This window comes from Aulonocara sp. 'chitande type north' Nkhata Bay, linkage group LG23 (genome assembly GCF_057382095.1).
Source record: "Aulonocara sp. 'chitande type north' Nkhata Bay isolate Kocher_YH1m ecotype deep benthic linkage group LG23, A_spYH_male_GT1.1, whole genome shotgun sequence".
NCBI lineage: Eukaryota > Metazoa > Chordata > Actinopteri > Cichliformes > Cichlidae > Aulonocara > Aulonocara sp. 'chitande type north' Nkhata Bay.
The window spans coordinates 47,907,287-47,930,521 of NC_141365.1; the positions used below are offsets into that span (position 1 = coordinate 47,907,287).

General features: G+C 42.3%; 2 protein-coding genes across 2 annotated transcripts in view; both read left to right on the plus strand.

The window, feature by feature from the left end:
* LOC147302861 (NACHT, LRR and PYD domains-containing protein 12-like) overlaps positions 1-23,235 on the plus strand; it is a 78,682-nt gene that overhangs the window by 40,567 nt on the left and 14,880 nt on the right. The window lies entirely within an intron of this gene.
* Positions 4,799-7,624, plus strand: LOC147302863 (uncharacterized). Its single transcript, XM_086284469.1, has 6 exons — positions 4,799-5,019; positions 5,141-5,212; positions 5,312-5,430; positions 5,514-5,574; positions 5,665-5,759; positions 6,195-7,624. Exons 1-6 carry the CDS (start codon positions 4,984-4,986, stop codon positions 7,174-7,176), a joined length of 1,365 nt encoding a protein of 454 aa, XP_086140595.1. The 5' UTR covers positions 4,799-4,983; the 3' UTR covers positions 7,177-7,624.

Sequence of the window (23,235 nt, forward strand, 5' to 3'; positions counted from 1 at the left end):
CATATTTATACAATGAGTAGCAGACTTTCCTGACTTGCAGAGGTCAACGTCCTCCTCAGTCATGCGCCATGAGTGGCACAGATACTATTCATCAAATAACTAACATGGCCTTGATTGTTACTCCAGAGACTTATCTGCGATGTAGCTTTATAGCATTTTCATTAGCAATCGTATGATTTGTGTTACAATGACCTTTGTGGACGGGCCCGGACCCCCAGGCCTCGTCCGTGACGCCGACGGTGAGCGCAACGTTTTTGTTTTCTTGCGCTTAAAATAACCTGATCAGCGTTCTGCGGACGGTTTGTTTACATTTCTCACATCTGTGATTGTTCACACGGGTTGGACACGAGCAGAGAGGGCTTTCAAGATGAAAAAGCCAACGTGAAACTTTAACGGACGACAAAGTTTTTCAATCAAATCTCCGTCACACCCTTCCTTGACCTCATCACGTTATCCACCTTAGTCAAGGAACAGTGGTTCGGGAAAATATGCATTTGTTTTTTGGACTACTTTAAAACGTATCTCAACTAGTGATGTGCGGATCGATACTGAAATATCGATTCCTCCGATACCCGTCATTGTGTCCGGCCCCTTGGCGTGCACACTCACAACAATGGCTGAGCGTAAACAGAGTCATGTGCAGACGTATTTTACCTCCACGAACAGCTGAGACGTGGTTTGCCATACATGTGGCAAGAATGTGAGGTGTTGTGGTAACACCGCTGACCTGGTCAAACACCTCAGAGTGAATCATATCACAGAATATGACGAGCGTATGTTGAGGCGAACTGAAGAGGAGGAGAGGGAGAGGTGCTGCCAGGGCGAGACAGACGTCTCTCACGGAGTCCTTTAATGCTGCAGGCAGGCAACAAATAGCCACAACTTCAGGTTTTTCATTTCTATATGATAATTCTGCATCATTAAGTGATAAGAACAAGTAATCTGATGTCCTGTGATCATTACGACGCTATAATTTGAGATAAAATAAAAGATAGAGTAAAAAAAACAAGTTTTTGTACAGAGTATCGGTATCAGATCAGTATCGTCGATACCACCCTGAATTTTACTTGGTATCAGATCGGAAAGGAAATCAGTGGAAATCAAATCCTGCTTCTACAGGTGTCCAGTTCATTCACTCTGACCCCTCCAGATAAGCGTTGCCAGTTCTCACTGTGCTGTAGATCACATTTTCTTGTGTTTGGGGTTATAACGGTTACTTTTGAGGTCTGTGTTATAAAGCAAGTTAATCCTGAATTTAACTGGAGAAGACAAATTCCCACTGCGTGGTGTAGTGCACAGCCAGGCATTCTTTACATTAGTTCGTTTGACAAAACCAAAAAGCCGAAAGTATTTACTTGGAGTTTGGTTTGATGAAATAAGTGCCAGAATCAGTGAATACAAATGATTCCAATGACATGAAAACTGGTGGAAGGACAAATCCCTCAAGAAAAGCACGACTAGCACATTAAGTTTGTTTGTAATCATCATCATCTCTAACACCATGCGCACAACAGTGATTTTGTTACAGAACACTAAGATAGTAAAATCTGGGAAATGATGATATTTCTTTCCAAAACTTCCTGTCTGGAAGACATTAAAGCTGCTGTGCCACCTGCAGCTTCTTTCAATCTATGTTATGTGAATATATCTTTTTTTTTTGGGTTTGAACATCCATTCAAACTCACTCTCTGCCTAGCAAGTGTCATTCCCTCATTTCCTTGGGGTCCAGCTTCACATACGTGGCACTGAGCCTTTTCCTTTGTCACCTCTTTCTGCTACATGCCTAGCCTCCCAGTTTCTTGGTCTATTTTCTTCATTTCGCTAACTACACTTCTTTTTCTTTGTAAATCTCTTCCTTCAAATACTTTCAAAATCACTTTTCTTTTTTCCCTTTCTTCTGTGCAGAGAAGCCGTCAAACCCCTTCTTGGCAGTTTATCTCAATAAAGCTGTACTATCCCAGCCATCTGGTAAGTCTTCCCTACTACCCAGAGCCTGTTTATACTCCTGCATGTCTCTGCCTTCACTCACTTCCTCTTCTTGATGTCCAAACTCATCCTTCAAACTACCATTTGATGCTGCATAGCTGCATTCTCCCTGACACCTCCTTGTCTCCTGTCTTTTTGATTTCACCTTCTGCATAATATTTAGTTGCCCTGTGTGCAGCTTCCTCCACTTTCATATATTTCTACAAGTTCCTCCCTGTTCTTGAAGTATGTGTGCACCACGGCCATTTCCACTTGGAAAATCTGCCCCACATCTGTCTTTCTAGATTTCTCTCCTAAACACCACACCTACCCAACACCTCATAACCTCTGTTCCCTTCACCTAAATGTCCATTGAAGTCTGTGTCAATCACCACTGTAGTATGTGGTCTCTTGCACACAAAATGTGTCTACCCTCCACCTCCATAATATGAGTCCGCCAGCCCTCCCATTGCCAGTCAGAGTCCATAACAAGTCAAAAACATAAACAGCTCGAACGTATTATTTATTTAAAAGAGAGAGAGAGAGAGCTCAGTTGTCCTTGCTCTAGCATCAAGAGTCAGTGACTGGCTGTTCACTGCAGGCTCAGCAGTCCAATGGCCGATCAGCAACAAAACAAATAAAAAAATAAGACACGTTCTTGATTATGACAACAAACCACATCCAAAAAAATATGACAGCAACACTTTAAGTTTTGTGTGCATTCATCATGTGCAACTCTGCAGAAAGTCTCATGTCAAGGATGTGTGGACAGGGGGGCTATTAAAAAGTTCCAGTATACAGAATAGAAAACCATCAAATGAATGAAATAAAATCTGTTGTCACAGTGGTTTTTGAAGGAACAATTACTTCACAGATGGACAGCCTCATTATATTTGAGTTAAATCTGATGATACACACTTCACGTCACCCTAGTTACATGTTTTTATTTGCCATGTGTATGTTATCCAAGGGAGGAAGAAAATGAAAAAGAAAACTTTTGATGTGTCCAGACATTTCTTCACATCAGCTGCCAGCAACCAGTTTCAGCATGTACAACTGTTGCAGTAAGTGTGCTCATGCAGACCAACTATGCTGGTCCACTGTTCTTAATGGTGCTGCATGTTGAGAAAGAAGTGAAACAAATGTTTTGTTTAACAAGTCCACTAGTGTTAGAATAACTTGGCATTTCCAATCTGTTTCTGCTGTAGTTCAATGAAAGGTTTCAGTTACTTAAGTTTGAGAAAAAACCAAAAAAAACGTTGGTCAGCTTCCCTCAGGGTCACTCCACGGTTGATGACATGGTCCACTATTGTAGCTCTGATGTCATCAGCAATTCTATTTCTTACTCTTCTTACCCGTCCTCTCCCCCCTCCTCGTCCTCCTCTTGCTCCTCCTTGTCCTTGTCGTCCTCTTCATCCTACTTCTTCACCTCCACGTCCTCTTCCTCGGCCTCCTCTCACTCTTCCTGCTCCCTCCATTGTACTCCACACACAGAGCTTACCTGTATCATAGTGCTTAGGCTGATTGCAAAGTGAACTAATTATCTAAAAAAGCTTTCACATGTGGCAGTGTGCCAGACAGTTGACAAAATAGTGTAAATAATGGCCATAAATGTGTATAGTTTTGCTAGGAGTGCGTTGATCATTTGGAAATTGAGTGCAAAGCAGTGAGTTGTGTTTACAGTTCTGCAAAAAGAGTGCTGTGCAGTGGATTGTAGCTACAGGTTTGCAAAGTGTGTGTTACAAAATGGCAAACTGAGTGCAAAGCAGTGTTTGTGCTTTTAGTTTTGCACACTCAGTGAGTGGTTTTGCTATAAGTATCAATAGTTTTAGGAATTGTGCTGTAAGAATCACAGTTAGGGTTTAAGCATTCAGAAAAACCTGTAATAAACGCACACGCATGCGTCTTCAGCATTACTGGGTTTCTGCAGCTCCTGGTTTCCTGTTTAATACATTCACACAAGCAATCAAACGCTATGAATCGTTCCACAATGTTTGCAGTCACTTTTCTTATCCCTCCTGACTCAAGAGCATAAAGCGATCTACGTTAGCTCTGGGAATTCTGACAGTCGTTCAGTAAATCTTTGTTTAATCTCTTTATTTGCTTTTTGGAGAAGTGAAGGTACAAAAACCTCGTCAATCAAATTTGCTTCGGTGGACAGAAAACAGCCGTTGTAGACTGTTTGGGGTTACCTTTTATAAGTATTGAATTTTCAAAAGTGAAGTCAGTTCTTCTGACCAGGTTCAGACCAGGATGAACACAAGTATGATACTGGACCCACTAGAGAACTGGTCCCAGCTGTGGGTTCACCTCCTCCTGCTGAACTCATAGGACAGACTCTAATGTAGCATCACGTTCATCGGTCACTCCTGACCTCCTGTGAAGCATGACGGATGTGTAATTAATGACTTCAGTATTTGGGGCATTATTGCTCTAAAAATCATATTAATAGTATTATTATTATTGTGCTTTAGGCTGCACTGATAACGCAGAGGTCTCTTCTTCCTCTGGGCTGTTTAAAGGGCCAGTTTGTCCAAAGCTGTGTATATACCAGCTGCTGTCAGGCTTCAGATGTCTGCATTAGTCCACGGTCCACTGTTTGTAAGCCATTGCTTTACTGCAAAAGTTCCCATCTACTGTAAAGAAATGGAGATAAGCAGGCACATAATATGAAAAGGCATGCTGTAGCTGACTTTGTCTTTTCTGATCCATCGGTTTGTGTGGCTCTTTCCACAGGAGGGACCTAACCCACACTTTATTTACTTATATGATAAGTTTAGTGGAGTGGAGTGCAAAATACACAGTGTTTACTTTTAATTTAACAACATGAAGCTGCATCAAGTTTCCATGGTGACTGCTCAAGAAATTCTGCATTCATAAATAAACATCAGACTGTCAAAAGAGCTCATCTGTGCGAGACCACCGAGCTGAGAGCATTTTCAGGTCCAGATCCCCCGTACGCCATCGTTGGAGAGCAGTTGACGTTTTTCTTCCTGACTTTGATTTGAACACGTTTAAATGGAAAAGAGTCAAGGAATCTATAAGCCTATCAGGGTATGTGACGCTTTTGCTTTTACTGCATTTCAGTAATTTGAAGAATTTGATGTCGTTTTAAAAGTTGACAAACTGAAAATCATTTTAAGTAACAATGACTAAATTGCTATTTCTTTGACAGGTGTTGTTCAACACACCGATTTATGAAACAGCTGTAAAGATCTGCTGGTATCTTCCGGGCTACAAGGCTCAGGTTAGACCCAGATTCATGCAAACCAAAGCTGACAGAAAATATCAGGTCATTTCTGAGGACCTGAGAGTGGTGGTGATTAAATGTCTCCTTTACTTTTAGGTTGCGATAATGACGGAGTTTCTCAGACTTCAGCAGGAAGATCTAATTCCACCGAACCTCACTGCTGAAGATCTGAGAGATCTTTTGGTGGAGAAGAGCAGGGAGACGCTCAGAGAGCAGTGAGTTACTGTCACACCTGAAAGTCTGTTTGTGATGACGTGTAAGTGCTGAGAGAAAACCTCTGCTTTGCTTTCTTTTGAAGGCTGTGGGAGTTTGAGTTAGAGGATTTTGACGAAGAGGAAGCCAAACCTCTTCTAAGGCTGGTAAGACGAGAAAACCCACAAGACTTTTTTTTCATTACGTGCACATAACCTTTACACATAAGCGCACTGTAAATGTGTTTTCTGTTTCAGGTGTGGGCGGTGAACGTCAGCAATAAAATGAGGGACGTTGAATTTGAAGCCAGGTTGCTTCTTCAGTTCCCAGAGGCCGTACCTCCTAAATTTCAGTGAGTCACATGTAACATACAGTTATTAACCCTGTAAGACCCAACCCATCAAAAAACAGCCAGAAAATTCAGATTCTTTGGAACTGAGATGTTTATCAACCCTTTAAACAAAAGCCACACATGAGTTCTTTGCTATGTCATGTTGTGTATGATTTACTTTTATTGTGTATTTATTTTTTGTATCACATTTGATACACTGGGTGTTTTTGGCAACTTTGTGTTAACGACAATGTTAACTTTAGACTAAAAAAGAGTTTTGTCCACAACATTTAGAAATTATAGCAAGTATTGATCATGTTGATGAGATCGAGGTCTCAGAAACTCATGTATGATACAAAGGTGGTTACAGGGTTAACAGTCCAGCTACAGTGTTTCAATATTTAAATGATGCTTTGAATATGTTTAACAGATAACTCTTATCATGTTTTTCTACAGAGCACCTAAACTCCTCAGCGCGGTGAAGGATTACGTTGAAATCCTGAAAAAGAAGCAGCAGGAACAGCCTAACAGCAAACTGCTCACCGCGCAGGAGGTAGTGGTCGAGGTAGTTCCCCGCGTTCTCCAGGGCTTCTGGGAGCTTCCTCCTCGTCCCCTCCTAAACATGGCCTCCCAGAGTCTAAGTATCCTCTCCACCAGTGTCACCAAGGCCACTTTAGATCGTGTCTCCAAGAGCCTCACGGCGATGGAAACACAGGCCATCTTCACCCGCTCTATCCGAGACGATCTGGTTGACAGCATCCTGACGGAAATTAGACAGAAATTTCCTGAAGAAATTCTGTCTATCCAAGTTGCAAACTTTGCACCCCTGTTGCTGAAGACCATTGCTGATGTAGCAAGGATCCGGATATGTGAAATCTTTGAGCCCCCTTCAAGTCCTGATGTGAAGAGCACAAATGGTGAGCGCTCCTCTGACGGCCTTTCAGTGGCAAATGTTCCACCAGCCGAAGAAGCTCTGTCAGAAAGTGTTGCAGAGCCCGACGTTCCCTGTGAGGAACTTCTTTCTGAAAGGGCATCCAGTCTGAGTACTCGAGACCTTACGATCGAAGGAGCTCTGTCAGAAAGTGTTGCAGAGCCCGACGTTCCCTGTGAGGAACTTCTTTCTGAAAGGGCATCCAGTCTGAGTACTCGAGACCTTACGATCGAAGGAGCTCTGTCAGAAAGTGTTGCAGAGCCCGACGCTCCCTGTGAGGAACCCTATGGCGAGTCCAAATCCTGTGTTGAAGGTGAAGATCATATGATCAACGGATCTTGTTCTGAAATTGGGCCGGTTCCTGATGTTCCCTTTGAGGAACCTTTTCCAGAACCTGAAGCCAGCATGAAGTCCGAAGACCGTCAGAGCAAGAAGAAGAAAAAGGGCTTCTTCAAAAGACTGAGAAGTCTGTTCTGCTGCTGTTGCAGACCAAAAGTCACCGACTGACACTGAAGCTGTGACCCAGTGTTGGTGTTGCAGTAACTCTAAATATGTAAATATGTTCCTTAATGATTGTTCTTCATGTTTTTGGGGGTTTCTTTAGTTTTCAGTGGGCTGGGTGTTTTTTCTCCTCCGTGTTCTTTACTTGATTCTTGTTCATAGTTCCTGATTTGTTTTCCTAGTTCTTGTTTCTTAGTTTGTAGTTTCTTGAGTCCACCTGAGTTTCCAGCAATAAAAGCTGCCGATTCAAGTTTCATTCCACGTAAGAGTCCTGTGTTTGGGTCCTACTACCTGCCTGTCACAGCACACCATGACAGAAACTTTATAAACTCATTCATATTTCTACACGAGTCTCCAGCTATGTTAAAGATTTTTTTTCTTTCAAACATTTGTAAGAATCTCTTATGGTTCTCAAAATACTTCCACAAGTCCAGTAAGTGTAGTGCAGTAACATATTGATGGTATTATTTTTAATAATTATTTATTATTTTTAATGCACTTTGAACTGAAACTGGTATATAAAATGTACTTCCTGTAGAAAATGCAGTGTGAATGCTAATAGCTGAATAGCTTGAGTTGAATTTTTATAATTGCTGAAATCTTTGGTGAAAAACATGTTACAGTTTTTGCCCGTTGCTTGAACACATTTTGCAAAACGTCGCTCATTGTGCCAAAACTCTAAACACAAGTAAACATGACACATCAAAATATACCATTCACATCTGTGCCAAACTGAAACTCTGCTGTCAAAACCTAACATTCCTCTGTCAAGATGTAACTCTGTTGACAAAATGACACATACTTGCATCACATGCAGATCAGATCAGGGGGACACACTAGTCTACTTCATATAAAACACTGCAGTCTTTCATTGTCATTGTTTATTCTGAAGGCACATTTTCAGGAGACACAAACAACCAAAAAAAGCAAATAGGCCTACTCAATATTGTCCACTGCAGCACCATCAATTCAGATAAAGCAAAACACAAACATAATACAGTAATAGAAAAAACACTATACTGTACACACAAAAAATCATGACAATTGTGCATACGTGGGCTCATGGATCCCGCCGTCTGTTGGGGTCTGGCCACAGGACCTCATCGACATCGCAAGCAGTGTCTTCTCCCGCTGGGCACCGGGGAAAATATCCTCTTGCATGTCGAAACCATCCATGGATTGCTGTCACCTGAATGTAAATAGAAATATATGTGGTGGCCCCTAGAGACAAAACACGTACACAGCAAATTCAAAAGTGTTAAATTTTTTGGTGTTAATAGTCTCCTTGCAAAAGTAGAGTTAATTTTACTCTAAGCAGAGTCACATTCTTTTAATGTAACTCTGAGGTGTAAAATGATAGTAGTTAAAATCGAGTGTTAAAAATGAGTGTTTCTATTTCAAATCTGGAGGTGTTACAATGGAAACATTAACTCTTGACCTCTTAACTCTGAACTCCTAGAGGGGCTATGACACCAACAGAGTAAATTCACAGACTCCGCCCCCAGCACGGCTCCAATCGAAGCTGAAGTGAAGCCGTTTCAGAACATTTTGCTCTACATATTTGAGTTGTTTGCCATGCTTGGTAAGTCATTTTTTCAAAGATTGTTTCAATTGTTATTAGCTTTTACTTCTGTGGCTCTTTGGAGTTGAGACAAAGCTGTGTGAAAGGCATTAGCCATGTTGCTCGCTGATAGCATAATATTCTGTTTTAGCTAGCTGAAAGGTATTGTTTGCGGGCAAATACCACAGCCTTGAAAAAAAGCTTGCATGTGAATTTTCAGTCAAACTTTTGGTCAAATACACCTAAAACAATGTCTAGAATGTGAAATGTTGGTATAATGGTGCTACTTGAAGCCTGAAAACGATCGCCCATAAAAAAAAAATAAAAAAACGAGCAAACAGCAGTAGCAGATGTCCTGACTCGATTCTACGGTAGCATTTAGATCCCTCCAGAGTTTTGTGCACACGGTTTAGGTAAAAATGAAAAAAGTTGAGGTTTTACATTTAGTTCAGTATTACCTGTTGCCTGTGTCCTTGTCTTTTGGGAAAATACTTTACACAAGTAATGGCTCAAAGAGGATTCCTTTTTTTTTTTTTTTACTGTGCTGCAATTGTTTACTGGATTATTTGTGCCGTTAATTAGTGTCAACTAATTTTTATTCAATCTCCACACAGGATATGCTTGTGAAGATGGAATATGGGGGAGAGCAGAAGTGCGTTGAAGTTCCACAAAGGGATGAATGAAGGACATGCATATTGTATTGAAGAAATAAGTGTTGAGAATGCTGTTATTTGCATTTACCATGTCAGACCTTTTGATAAACAAAATTCTAATGAAAGTGAGAACATGTATACTGTTACATCTTTCAGAAAATGTTTTGAAATTGTGGTGCACAGTTCAGAATAAATGTTTTTCAAAAACCATTGCATCTTTTTAGTAAATGTTTATTTCCAAAAGAAATTTCTAGAAGTTCAGAACAGTAAAATTCCCGCTTTTTAGAATGAATTAGAAGATAACTCTTACGTAGTTAAACTAAAATACTCTTTGAGAGTTAATATATAAACTCTTAACACCAAGTGTTAAATTATCAACTCCAGACAGATTTGGTGTTTAACACTAAATCAGAGTTCACGTACCAACTCTCCAAAAAGAGTTAAATTAACACTCTCTGGTGTGGACCCATATAGACACTTTAATAGTGTTGAAATCAAATCCGACAGTGTTAATTTGGACATGCTGGATTTGCTGTGTACAAACTCCAAAGCACATTTCTAGCTTGAACTGAACTTCCAAAACAGAGCTACCTAGAACAGCGGTCCCCAACCCCCGGGCCTCGGACTGGTACCGGTCCGTGAGTCGTTTGGTACCGGGCCGCGAGAGTTGAGGCTCAGGTGTGAAATGTCTGGTTTTCAGGGTTTTTATCGCTTTTCAGCGTTATTTTGTTATCGTTTTTATCATTAACTCGGTTTTCCTGGGTCTTTTCACGTGTGTTATGAATAAATCTTCTTTTTCGGTACCGGTACTAGTTTTATTTTGTTGTATTTATCCGCGACACCTTAAAGGCCGGTCCGTGAAAATATTGTCGGGCATAAACCGGTCGGTGGTGCAAAAAAGGTTGGAGACCGCTGACCTAGATCACGTAAATGACACAATTGAAAGCATGAAAGCATATGTGTATTGTTTGTGTATTTATGCACAAGCATTCATATATATTCAAATCATTAAAAAAAAAAAGTTCATTTGCCTGTTACTACCACACACCAAATCTGGTCGTTGGTACTTGGTGAACTGAGAGACACAACAGCAGAGGTCACTATTAATGCTATAAAAGAGGCCTTTGCAAGACATGCAGTTGCCGAGACTGTGGTATCGGACAACAGGCCGCAAGTTTCATCAGAACAGTTCAAGCACTTTGCTAAAGAGTACCAGTTCACACATGAAACGAGCAGCCCCAGGTACCCCCAAGCCAACGGGGAGGCAGAACGCGCTGATCGTACCATTAAAGACTTGAAAGGACTGTGACTACAGCAGAGCACTGCTAGCGTGCAGGGCCACCCCACTGGAACATGGGCTCTCACCGGCACAGTTGCTCATGGGGAGACACCTGCGTACCTCTCTGCCACAAGCTGCTGCGAAGCTGGTGCCAAAGTGGCCCGACCTACAGGCTTTTCGCGAGAAGGATGAGGAGGGGAGGCGTGAGCAGGCAAAACACTACAACCGCAGACATAGAGTCAGGACAGAAGGTGTGGATTACTACTGAAGGAACCACTGGAGCAGTAGTTGGACCTGCCAGTGCTCCCAGATCTTATGTGGTAGAGACAGACAGGTTTTCTAAGGAGAAATAGGAGCCACCTCACACCAACAGGGACTGTTACCAGATCTGGTCGAGCGGTGAGACCTCGTGTAAGATTGGATGTGTAATTCTCTGAAGTTATCCATTCAGGCCCTATTCAAAGCTGGCTTAGGCTGTTAGAGATGTTTACAATTATGTGTTTCGTTTAAATGTAAGTGAACAAGTGAGAGATGTGTATCATTTTAACGTTTGATAATGCTCTGCATTCCTGTTCTTGTGAGCTGAGTGAGTCATTGTGAAGTATGTCTTTAGCTAAAAGGAGGTGTAGCAGGAGACTACTGTACCCATAAGGCTGTGTGTGTGTGTGTGTGTGTGGGGGGGGTATGATCTAAATTATAATATTGCTGACTGTCTGAGGCAAAATTTCCCCAAATCGAATCGAATCGAATCATGGATTGAATCGATTCGGGCAAGGGCGTCGATTTGGCATGGACGGAGGGGACATGTCCCCACCAATATCCAGCGATTATTGAATTGTCCTCACCAATAATTTGATCTCTTCGAGTAAAGAAAAGCAAACCTGATAGAAAGAAGAAAAAAAAATCTGTCAACGTCTCATTCACCCAGCGGTGCCGAAAGAGTTAAATTACGTCCTGTACTGGAGTCCTACCTCATGTGACAAATATGGCCAATGTGATTGGCTGAACCTTTCAGGGAGCTCCGTTGAGTTTTAGCAGCGGCAAGCCTGCGCTCCCAGGAGGAGAGGAGGACGGCAGCAAAGAGGAAGAACCTGGATATAAGAAAGTATTTTTCAGAGAAACCTGTAAGTCACTTAAAGCCAAGTTCACTCATAATGTCACGGTCTGGCTGGCAGACCGTGGGGGTGTAGGGAAGGAGGACACAGGCGCGGTGCTCTATGTACAAGCAGTGCGTTTATTTACAGCGATGGACAGACATGACAATAAATCCCGTGCTCTCCCGACTCCCGTGACGTGTCCTCTTCCCAGTGCTAGTGCTCCTGTCTCCGCTTCTCCGTGATGAGCACCCCGTGCTCGCTGTCCTCTCGTCTCCCCGTAACTCCTGGGGACATAAGAGAGAGGAAGCCGTCAGACACACAATAATGCAGCAGACTCAAACTAGGAACTGGTCGAGAGACTGACGTGAAGCCACGCAATGATCCAGCGTCGGAGAGAGCTCCACCACACTCTCAAATAGCTCCTCCGACAGGCCTGATCAGCTGCAGGTGTGGCCAATCACCTGCCAGGGCCACACACACACACACACACACACACACACACACACACACACACACACGTCTACAAGCAGGGAGAACGAGGGACAGCAATACAAAATACATACATTATAATATTAGTCCATAACTGCTCAGGGTCCTGGGTCTGACACATAAAATGTGTCCGTCACAATAACGTTGCAGGCTATGCTAGGCTTTGGCCCACATCAGTCTAAAACTGTATGTAACCATGAATAACGTGTTTTGGAAACTAACAGCACAACATGCAGCACTGTTAGTTCTCTCAGTCTCAGAGCAGCGTTTCTAATTCTAATCTAAGTGAAGCTGTCAGAGAAAACAGCAGCCTTGAGCAGCCAGGATATTAGTTTACAGAGGCTGTTAGAATTATATGCCTAACGTTAAAATGTTGGTGACACAAGAATTTCATCTTAATGGCACTGACGTATTCATAGGTCATAGTTATGATTTTGCAAATATTCCACCTTGTAGTGCAGTTTGCACGACTTGTTTTAAAAATGCACTCAGCCTACAAACATTACTGATCAGTCAAGATCTGCACAAAGTGACAGACACACTGAAGCAGCTCCACATTTTATTCTTATTGTCATGTATGTCCTATTTGTCAGGTGACAGAAGAAGCAACACAAAGCTCAGAGAGCAATGGTGACACAAGATCACAGGTGGAATTGGATGATGACGCAGAATGAGAAGAGCGAAAGTGGATCGCTAAATGAAACGGATGAACCAGAACTGGTTTGTAAAAATGCTGCAGCTTCAGTGGTGTGGAACTGGTTTAGCTTTCGTCCGTCAGATACACAACAAAGCACTATTTTTGGTAGAGCATGCTAGCGGGCCGTCGTTATTACCGTGTTGTTTGGAAAATACGGTGCACTTAAAATCAATCCTTTGATTTTTCTGAAAGTCGACAGAGCCCCTTATAACCCCGTGTGCCTTATGTATGAACTCTGGTTGTGTTTACTGACCTCGAAACGATTTTATGTGCACGGCGCTCGAAAATCTGTCAGATGTTTCAGTACGACTTTGCTAAGCTACCACCGCTTGATGGATTGTCGGAGCGTTACGGCTGTCGTAGGCAGGAGCCTCGCGGAGTGAGCCATGTCTCCGTGACGACCAGGACACAGCAGTCACGGACGATTGGCTGTGCGGCGAGAAGTAGGTTCAGTTCGTCTATTTTGTTGACGACCGACCGTGCGCTGGTCAGAAAGATGCTCGGGAGCGGTGGTTTGAAAGGCTGCTTCTTTAGCCTGGCCAGCAGGCCCGACAGGCATCCCCGCTTTTGTTTGCGTTCCTTCCGCCGCCTGCGTTTCTTGGCAGAGCCGATAACAATCCACGGAGCACCCGATGTTCTCGCTATCTCCGGGGGGATGTTGTGCACCCTCTGATAATCACTGGTAATGGGGATCTGGCTGTTATATCCGATCTTGCATAATTCCAGATGGTTGTAGGAAAATTTGGCTTCACAATAAGGAAAACAAAAGAAGAAGAAAAAGTGGAGAAACAAAAAAGAAAGGCACCCAAGTGGAGAGCATAGAGCCGCTGCGTCTGTGCGCGCCGCCATCTAGTATACTTCTTCTAGTACACAGCCTGGAGGTGTGTTTGGTGTCATTGTCCTGTTGAAAACTGGTCCCTAAATGCAATTTCTCAACGAGAAGTTTGGGCTCGGGTGAGTCTGCGTGCTGAAGATATCTACCTATTCGGAACCATGGTAACAGGGTTCTGGCTGATCGGAGCTGGCTTGAGAAAGCGGAACCGGCTGTTCAAACCCCCACAAGGCTGCCCGCTGGGATTGGAACGATGGGAGAGGCGTGAGTTTCTCAAAATGGGCTCATTGAGTCAGCACGGATAAGATCTTGGAGAGACTACGGCTGCTGTGGATACTCAGAATAAGATCTCTGACTGCAGACTGGATACATCTCGGAAGGGCTCGCTCAGAATAACATCTCGGGGAGGCACACTGCCGTGAGTTCTCAGAATCGAATCCCCCCTGCCATCCAGGAGGGCAGGGGGGTGCCGCTCAAGAACCAGGAAACGGGCAGGGAAAATCATCACAGACCCCTCACACCCTGCACACAGACTTTTTGATCTGCTGCCCTCTGGCAGACGGTACAGAAGCCTGCAGACCAGGACCACCCGACACAGGAACAGTTTCTTTCCCCTCGCCATCTCCCTTCTTAACACTTGACCTGTCACACTGCTCCCACTGCCAGACTGCAGCTGCACCTTATGTACATTTGTAGTATTCATTCCACCTCATTCATTTCTGTATTTTATGTATATACGTTTAGATTCGTTATTTATAGTTGCTGTTGTGGATAAGGCGTAGCTTTGGGTCACGTGGTGTCGGTAATAGTGATTGCTATATCATCTGTTCACGTCCTGAGGGAATTTTTGTGAATGAGTGGGTGATGGGGGAAGTCGACTTTTGCTGACCGCTCAAGCTTGGAATGTTTTGATCACTGTTTTTCTACGGATTTTAAGGATTTGATAACAAATAAAGGAGTTTTAACCTGGAACTTTGACTTACGTTTTAAACAGCGGGCGCGTCAACATTATTCCCCTATTCAGCTGCTCGGCGACTCAAAGGCTTGACAGTCGCCAATAGTTGCTTTACACAGCTTTGTGTATGTATGTGTAATGTGTGTATATAGACACGTGTGTGTGTGTGTGTGTGTGTGTGCGTGTGTGTGTGTGTGTGTGTGTGTGTGTGTGTGTGGTGTGCCCTCACAGAAGGAAGGTCACAGCAGGAGCTTTTCTCGAACGCATTTCCAATCAGTTTTTTACAAGAAGTGTAGCTCATACAACGGTATAAATGTATTCTTTGTGATACTTTATAAATATGAAACTCTAAAGATTTTGAGTTCATGCACATTGTGAAACAAGAATCTAAATATTTGTGTCACAATGATTTCTATAAAAGCATTTTGTTTATGGGGATAATGTGACAAATCTTTTGTGACCCTATTAATGATCAGTGATAATTGAAGAGGAACCCTGGCTCGGGACATTTTCATGACAAGTGTCAGCGCAGACATCTACTAACGAGAGAACATGTTTTATCATCATAAACACGGTGATGTGAAGCATCGTTAAAGTGTCACTTCAGTAATGTTGACTCATGTTTTTAATAATGACTTTAAAACACTCATTTCTGTGGTTTATTTTAAGTTTACAGAATATAACATGTGGTAAGACGACGAGTTTTACTTCTCACTGTCCGTGTCATGTGTATCTATTTATCATGTATGCTACTTTGCCGAAAATGTTTCATTGTGTTCATGAAATAAACCAGACTTTCACTGTCTGCATCTTTTACTGTTTTCTGCTTTTGTTCACTCCAAGTTTGACAAACCTACAGATATCCAGAGTTAACTCACTAACAATGTGGAGCAGTCTCAGTGTATTTAGCTGCTTTTTCCCTGAACACAACCAACTGAGAGAAACGCCTGTAGGCCTCACTTTGGTCATTTTGAACGCTGAAGGAGATTTGTTCCATAGACACCTTATACTAGTGTTTCCTGCACTACTATGTTCTATTTAAATCCAGATGACTTTTATAGTTTGCAGTGAAATTTGTTAAACCGTTGCTTAATGGGACAGAAGTACAAGTCACTCTTTACTAACACATTTATAGATGAGTTTATTGCTGAACGACACAGCTGGCAGTCTCACACACTCTTTAGGTTTTTCAACTTTTGTGTGTAATGGTTTAGTCTATTTTTAGTCCTGCTTTTGCTTTGAGCAGTCTGTTTTTATTTTGTCTCGCGAGTGTGTGTTTTTCAAACCAGATCCTCCTCAGTTTGATTTTGTTATCACAAACTTTGTGTGAAGTTCACAACAGAGGTAAAGAGATTTAAACACACCAGTTTAAGGACGCAGCGATTGGACCAGCTGCACAGGGCTGGTGAAGCAGAGAGTGTCGGGGGAGATGTGCAACAGAAGCAGAGGGAACATTTTACAAGATGATAAATGGCACATTTAGGTGATTAAGGATTTGTTGACAAGATTAAAAGACACGTCCGTCAGAGTTCAACAACATTACAGTTTGATTAAATAAAAAGTTTTTAAACTACACAAGGTTCATTTTCTCCTCTGATAGTAAGCATATTAAACATGTCAAGAAAGAAAGAGTATAAAGAAAAATAGTAAATGTGTGTCTAATTAAACTCTTCCTGTGAACCTTATATCATCCTTTAATATGTTCGGTGTTACAAACTTGAAGAAGCACAGAAAAGATCATCAGACATTAATCTAATCAGTTTTCAGCCTTCATTCATATTGAAAAGTTGAAATCTTCCCTGCTAGACCCAAGTGCAGCGTTTAACACCGTTGGCCAGAACATTTTATTACAGCTATTATTAAATGGAGAGTCCTCTTCACACACTGAGGTTAATTATGAAGCTCCACAGGCTTCTGTGCAAAGACCAGTTCTGTTTACATTATACGTGCTTTAGAAGACATAGCATACATTTTCACTGCTATGCATATGATACCCGCTTTTATTGGTTAAACTGCCGGGATGTCTTAGACACATAATGAGCTTTAATTTTCTGCTTCTAAGTTCAGATAAAACTGAGGTTATTGTAACGGGGCGTAAAAATCTTAGAAACACTGGCTAACACGATCCTTACTCTGGATGGCATCGCCTTAAGCCGCCTGTTGCAGTCATTTGGCACATTATAAGTCAAATTGAAGCACACGATCCCAAAGCACAACATCAACATTTATTTATATACAAAAATGAAAATTCTTTTTACAGAAAAGAATTGTAACTTCACAATATTGCATTAAGATGAGCAGACAGATTTTAATCTCAGCATCGTGCACACAGATTTTTCAGGACACTGGAAGAGTTCCTGCCGTGGATTTAGATGTTAGTGTTGTGTGGATGATCCCATTCTGTGATCTTTGTGTTACTAACACTGATGCTTTTACACTTTAGGACCCTCGAGACCTCTGCTGCTCAGCCGTCCTGATCGCTGCCTCCACTTTAACCAGAGGCTGTAACCTCTGATCATTTCACCTGCACCGGCAGTAAAACTCTTCTCCAGAACCAAACGTGCCATAAACCCATCACAGCTTCATCATCAGCTCAGTCTCAGCAACATGCAGACGACCGAGCAGCAGAAACTCTGCAGGGAACGTCTGAAGTCTGTTCTTCAGTTTTCCCAGCTCACTGTTTATTGAACATGAGACAGAAAAATAACTTCACCTTTAATGTGAAACTTTTATCGCCTGTGACATGTTTGCAGGAAGTTTACATGCTGTGATTTAGTGTCACAGCCATAAATATCACACAAGGTAAAAACTACAAGTCCCAGCATCCTCTGTGTTTAGGGAGGAGCAGTGAAAGTGAAAGTGTTGATCCTCCGTTCAGAGCAGCAGGAGGAGGAAGGTGGAGCTGAGGCAGGTGAGTGTTAACATGAATGTTTCTTCTTATGACATAAAATAATTCCACGCTGTTCGTGTCTGTGGGTGAAACGTGAGGCCGGTCGGCTCCTCTGAGCGCTGGTTTCCTGTAAGTAGAGAGGAAGTGAGTTTAGCTGAGAGAGCAGGAGGAGAGTGAGAGCTGTGCTGAGGCAGGTGAGTGTTAACACCGCTCTGACATTACTGTGTCTCTGTGGCGGGAACAACAGGCTCCGTCAGTGGAGGCAAAAATAATCAGACTTTGGTTTTTCAAAGGAAACTACTTTATGTTGGGAGAAGCCGCGCGCTGATTGGATAACGACTTGTCAATCTCAAGTTATTAGCCAATGAGCGCGCAGGTTCACAGTAAGACCCGCCCTTATCACGACGGGTTTTAAAACTAAAATGGCGACAGAAACTCTGTGAGTGGAGTTCAGGCTGACTTTATGAAAGTGCGACGTTTGAGCCACTTCCTGTTCTCAGTCCCGGCGTCCTGATCACCGAGGTTTCTGTTGCTCTGATGTCTGATATTGATTATATCGGTAAACAGGCTGTAGGCAGAAACATCAGGTCTGATCTGAAAATCCCTTCAGAAACAAACTTTAAGAGTTTTATGTCCGTGAGGCTGTAAAACTGTAACGTGTCCTGTGATCTATAAACACTCTGTGATGAATAATCTGAAGTCATTTTGAGCCTGACAGTAGTTTCCTGTCACAGAGCAGAAGCTGCAGGCAGTTTTTGGCACCTTTATATTTAATTTATTCCAAAATAAATCAATAAAGGTAGAAAAGAACTCTCAGTGACATTAAAAATCTATTTTTAAAGACAGATGTGACCAAGTGCAACAAATATAAGATGAGATGTTTACAGATATTTGAAGTATTGATCATATGTAGAACACAGAGCAGGTCCAATAACAGAGTCATCCTGCTCACAAACAGCAGTTTGGTTTCATGAGCTCACTTCCTGCAGTGATCCTCAGCTTCTCTCCAAAGGAGCCGTAACATGTGGGCTCCTCACCATGATGATGATCCCAAACACACTGAGTTCCTTCATCCACCTGATCATGTACTTATTAAATAATGTGATGGTTTTGGTGTTTTTTAAAGACTTTGAGCCTCTAAAATAACTGGTTTGGACTTTAGGGCCAAAGCTCCAACATTAGAAAGCCGTCAGTGTGATGCTTCCAGTACAACAGCACCTCTGAGTGTGTGTGTTTACCTCTCAGACTAACTCCACCCTGACATCAAGAAGATGGAGGAAGAGGACGGAGCAGCATCCAGCTGTGTGTCTGTGAGGAGTGACGGAGTTACACAAACACCTCCACCTTACAGTCATGGACCTGCAGCAATAATGTAAGAACACTACTAACTTTATTAGTCATTTCAACATAACCATGACAGAATCATTGATCTGTGATTGGTTCAAACTGTTTGATCTGAGTTTGATTTTTATTGACTTGTTTTCTTGCTAAGATCTGAACTCTGTAAGTTTAAGTGAAGTCAGTGCAGCAGAATCAGAGAGAAGAGCTGAGAACAAACTGAGTTCATTCAGAGACAGAAAAACTGGCTGATGATTGGCTGACCTGTCAGCGTTATGAGGCAGACACAATATCACAGAGGGATCAGCTGATCATATGGCTGTCAGAGAGAACTGATCAGTTATTGATGTTTGTGTTTGCAGAGGTCAGAGGTCACAGTCTCCAGTATCCAGCTGTGTGTCTGTGAGCAGTGACTGGTCCAAAGAATATCCTCCAGAGTTCAGTAATGAACCTGCAGCAACAATGTTCTTCAATCATGGAGCTCAGCTGACCATGTAAGAGAGCTGCTGACTCAGAGTTCAAAGGTTGTTTCTATAAATGTTCTGCCAGTGACATCATAACTTAACCTAACACTGGTCTGTGTATGAAGTATCATTTAGTGGCAGTTGTTAAAGTTGTATAATGATGATGCTAGTTTGGGGTGTATTTTCCTGCTGATGCAAATGCATCTACTTTGCCCTTTGTCTGGTGCTTTGGACAAAGACGTGCAATGAAACTCAGAACAACACAGTTTGCACCACCAGCAGGCAGAGGAAGTGGCTGACATCCAGAAATCCTACCAGTGGCTGAACAAAGCTGGACTGAAAGACAGCACAGAGGCACTAATCATGGCAGCACAGGAACAAGCTCCGAGCACAAAACCCATAGAGCCCGGGGTCTACATGGCTCTTTTTGGGGGGGGTTGTGTTGTATTAATAGTGACTTTGTTTCTTTGGACCTGACCAAAATCTTTTGTTTTTCAGTTCAGTTGCAACATTGACTAACACTAATGCAGGGGTCGGCAACCTGCGGCTCTTTAGTCCTTACAGTGCGGCTCCTCGTGGTTTGGGAAAATAAATTAGAAGTATTTAGCTGAAGTGTATTTTATTTATGTTCTTTTTTAACTTGTAGTTCTAAATTGGAAGATTATTGTGATATTGAAATATAAAAATAAAATTATATTTTTTTATTTTTTCATCGTTCAAATAAGCGTCACACTCGTGGAAGCCGGTGTACCCGCCGAAACGGCGTGCATTTATCGAGACTTTCAGCCCCAGGTAGGCCAATTATGGCTCTTGGATCCACATTATGTCAGCAGCTGTTCTCCACCGTGAACTATGTTAAAAACAAACACGCTCACGCCTCACAGACGACAGCTTACAGTCCTGTAAAGATGAAAGTGACTTCGTACAGCCCCGACCTGCAGACGCTGTGCGCAGAGGTTCAGGAGCAGAAGTCCCGTTGTAAACATATCACGGCAGACCCGACGATGTTTGCATGAACTCGCTTTTCAGCTTCTCTTTATTGACCACTTTTCACACACGGTTGCTGTACGCACACAGCCGGCTGTAGCTTTGCAGCTCACAGCCCGACACACAACAGCACAGACGTTAAGGCGGCGAGGCGTGATTGCGGGTGCCGCTCAGGTGCGTCCGCCTCCCCTGCAGCGGCGCTGCAGACCACGCCCCGCCACACACATTAACCAGGTAAAATACATATTTAGGCAGAATTTTGCAAATATCTATTTTTCATCTTTCAGCAGCATAGAGCTTTTTTTCCAATTATTTTTTAAAAGTCAGCTCAAGGCTCCAAAAGCCCAAAGGAGATATAAGGGTGGCGGCTCACAGCAGTTTTTGTTTGCTACATCATTTTAGTTCAGCTGGGTGTCTTTCCTTTTGTTATATTTCTTTAAGAGTTCAAATGTGTTCATTACATAAATAACATGTAATTTTCTCTGTAGCACTTCATGGATTTCATAAGCAACACACCTTAGTTGTTCACACAAAGCATAAAGGTAAAAAACAGTATATACAGTGTTATCTTCATTCTAGATGTCAAAAAGTATTTGTGGCTCCCAGTGTTTTCTTTTGCGTGGAAACTGGCTCCAAATGGCTCTTTGGGTCCTGAAGGTTGCTGACCCCTGACCTAATGGTATATTTTTTTTAGCTGGATCGTTCTATAAAAACATGAATCAAATCTGAGAAAAGTTTCCACCTGACCTGTTGAATGTTATTGAAGCCAGAAGTTTGCCTTCATACTGTGTTTCTTGCATGCCTTTTGTGGTGTACTAATTGATGTGAAATGAATGCAATGTGGTTGTGTTTGCAGAGGTCAGAGGTCACAGTCTCCAGTATCCAGCTGTGTGTCTGTGAGGAGTGACTGGTCCAAAGACAAACCTCCAGACTTCAGTCATGAACCTGCAGCAACAATGTTCTTCAATCATGGAGCTCAGCTGACCATGTAAGAGAGCTGCTGACTCAGAGTTCAAAGGTTGTTTCTATAAATGTGTTCTACCAGTGACATCATAAATGATTCCTAATGGTGGTCCGGGTACGATAATGCTAGTATCAATCGTAGTAGTAATGCAATCCAAGGTAATGATTTCTTCTCTGTTGCTGTGAACGTCTCTGCAGCCGTCTGTACTCTAATCTGAGACAACTATTACTGACAGAAACCATCACATCATCCAGTTTGTGTGTTTGCAGCTGCTTAAAAGATTTTAAACAGAGATTAATCAGTAATTCATGTGATGTGTTTGTGTTTGCAGAGGTCAGAGGTCACAGTCTCCAGTATCCAGCTGTGTGTCTGTGAGGAGTGACTGGTCCAAAAACAGACCTCCACACTTCAGTCATGAACCTGCAGCAACAATGTTCTTCAATCATGGAGCTCAGCTGACCATGTAAGAGAGCTGCTGACTCATTTACGGGTGTTTGAAATTCTGTGACCACTTTGTAATTTTAGTTTATATTTTAAAAGTGTTTTTATTTGTAGTTGCCTGTATTTTTATTACACTGTGTGTAACGTGGTGGTTTATGCTGTTTGGGATTGTTTTGGTGTGTTTGTGTCAGAACATCAGATAAATGATTTCATCACATTTTAAAAGAAATTATCAGGATAATAATCTGAACTGAGTCATCAGAAATAGAAAGATGGTCTCAACAGGCCACTGAGCTGATCTCCAAAGAAATGCAGAAGATTGAAGAGTCCGAGGCTGTTTATTTGTCACAGGCATCGTCATACACGTACAACACAGTGAAATGTGCTGAGCTGCTCCTGTGACTGGACAAAACATTAGAAACAATCATTAAATGAAATAATGAAACATTGTGCAGATGTAATGTTAAAGTGCTTTGTGCCACATTAGCACAGCATGTACTGACAGAGCAGTGCAAGCAGAACAAAGCAAATGAGCAAAGTGATGTAAACAGAGTAACTGAACAGAGTGAGCAGAGTAATATCAGCAGTAATGAAGCAGCAGGATCAGTGTAGCAGCGTGTGACGTCATAATGAATCAGGTATGATCTGAAATATGACAGTGAGACAAGAACATGATGTAAGGTCCTGTTTAAACCCTGATGGTGATGCTATGAGGGGAGCATGTTCTGATTTAGGACTTGGATGGTCTGAGGATAGAAGCTCCTCTCTGTTTGTGTCCTGATGGTGCAGAAGCTTCTGCCTGATTGTAGAAGGAGCTGAAGCCAGCATCATCCCAGAGGTGAAGCTCCTCTGTGTGCAGACCTGAGGTCAGATTCCTCCAGGTTGATGTTCAGGATCTACAGAAACGTGTGGTTGTAGTTATTGCTGCACTGTGTGCTGACAGCAGATACTCAGAACAAAGCGCTGCACACGTGTTCTTTACAAACATCTGTACATATAAAATATGGATCATGGCAGTGAATGAACACGTTTCTGTCATTTGTTTCATTGGCTTCTTTTTTCTGCCTGTGTTCATGTGATTAATGTCTAACACATAAACAGGTTTGTAATCAAACATCACATCATCAGGGAGGCATCATGAAACAAAGTTACTGCTGGAGGCTGAACTCAATTTGGTGGCAATGTTCAAAAATATCACTCAGATCATTTCAAAGCTTTTAGTTCTTCTTCTTCACTTCTGTAAAATAATAGAAAGGAAATCAGAACCCAGAAGTTCACTTCCTGATGACTGAACTCTTTCAAAATAAAGCTGAAAGCTCTGAATGTGACACCGCTGCTCCACCACAGTTTTTAGAGGAGGTCAAAGGTCAGTTGAAAGTGATGGATCCCAAACTTCCAGTACATCCAGTGAAGGACAT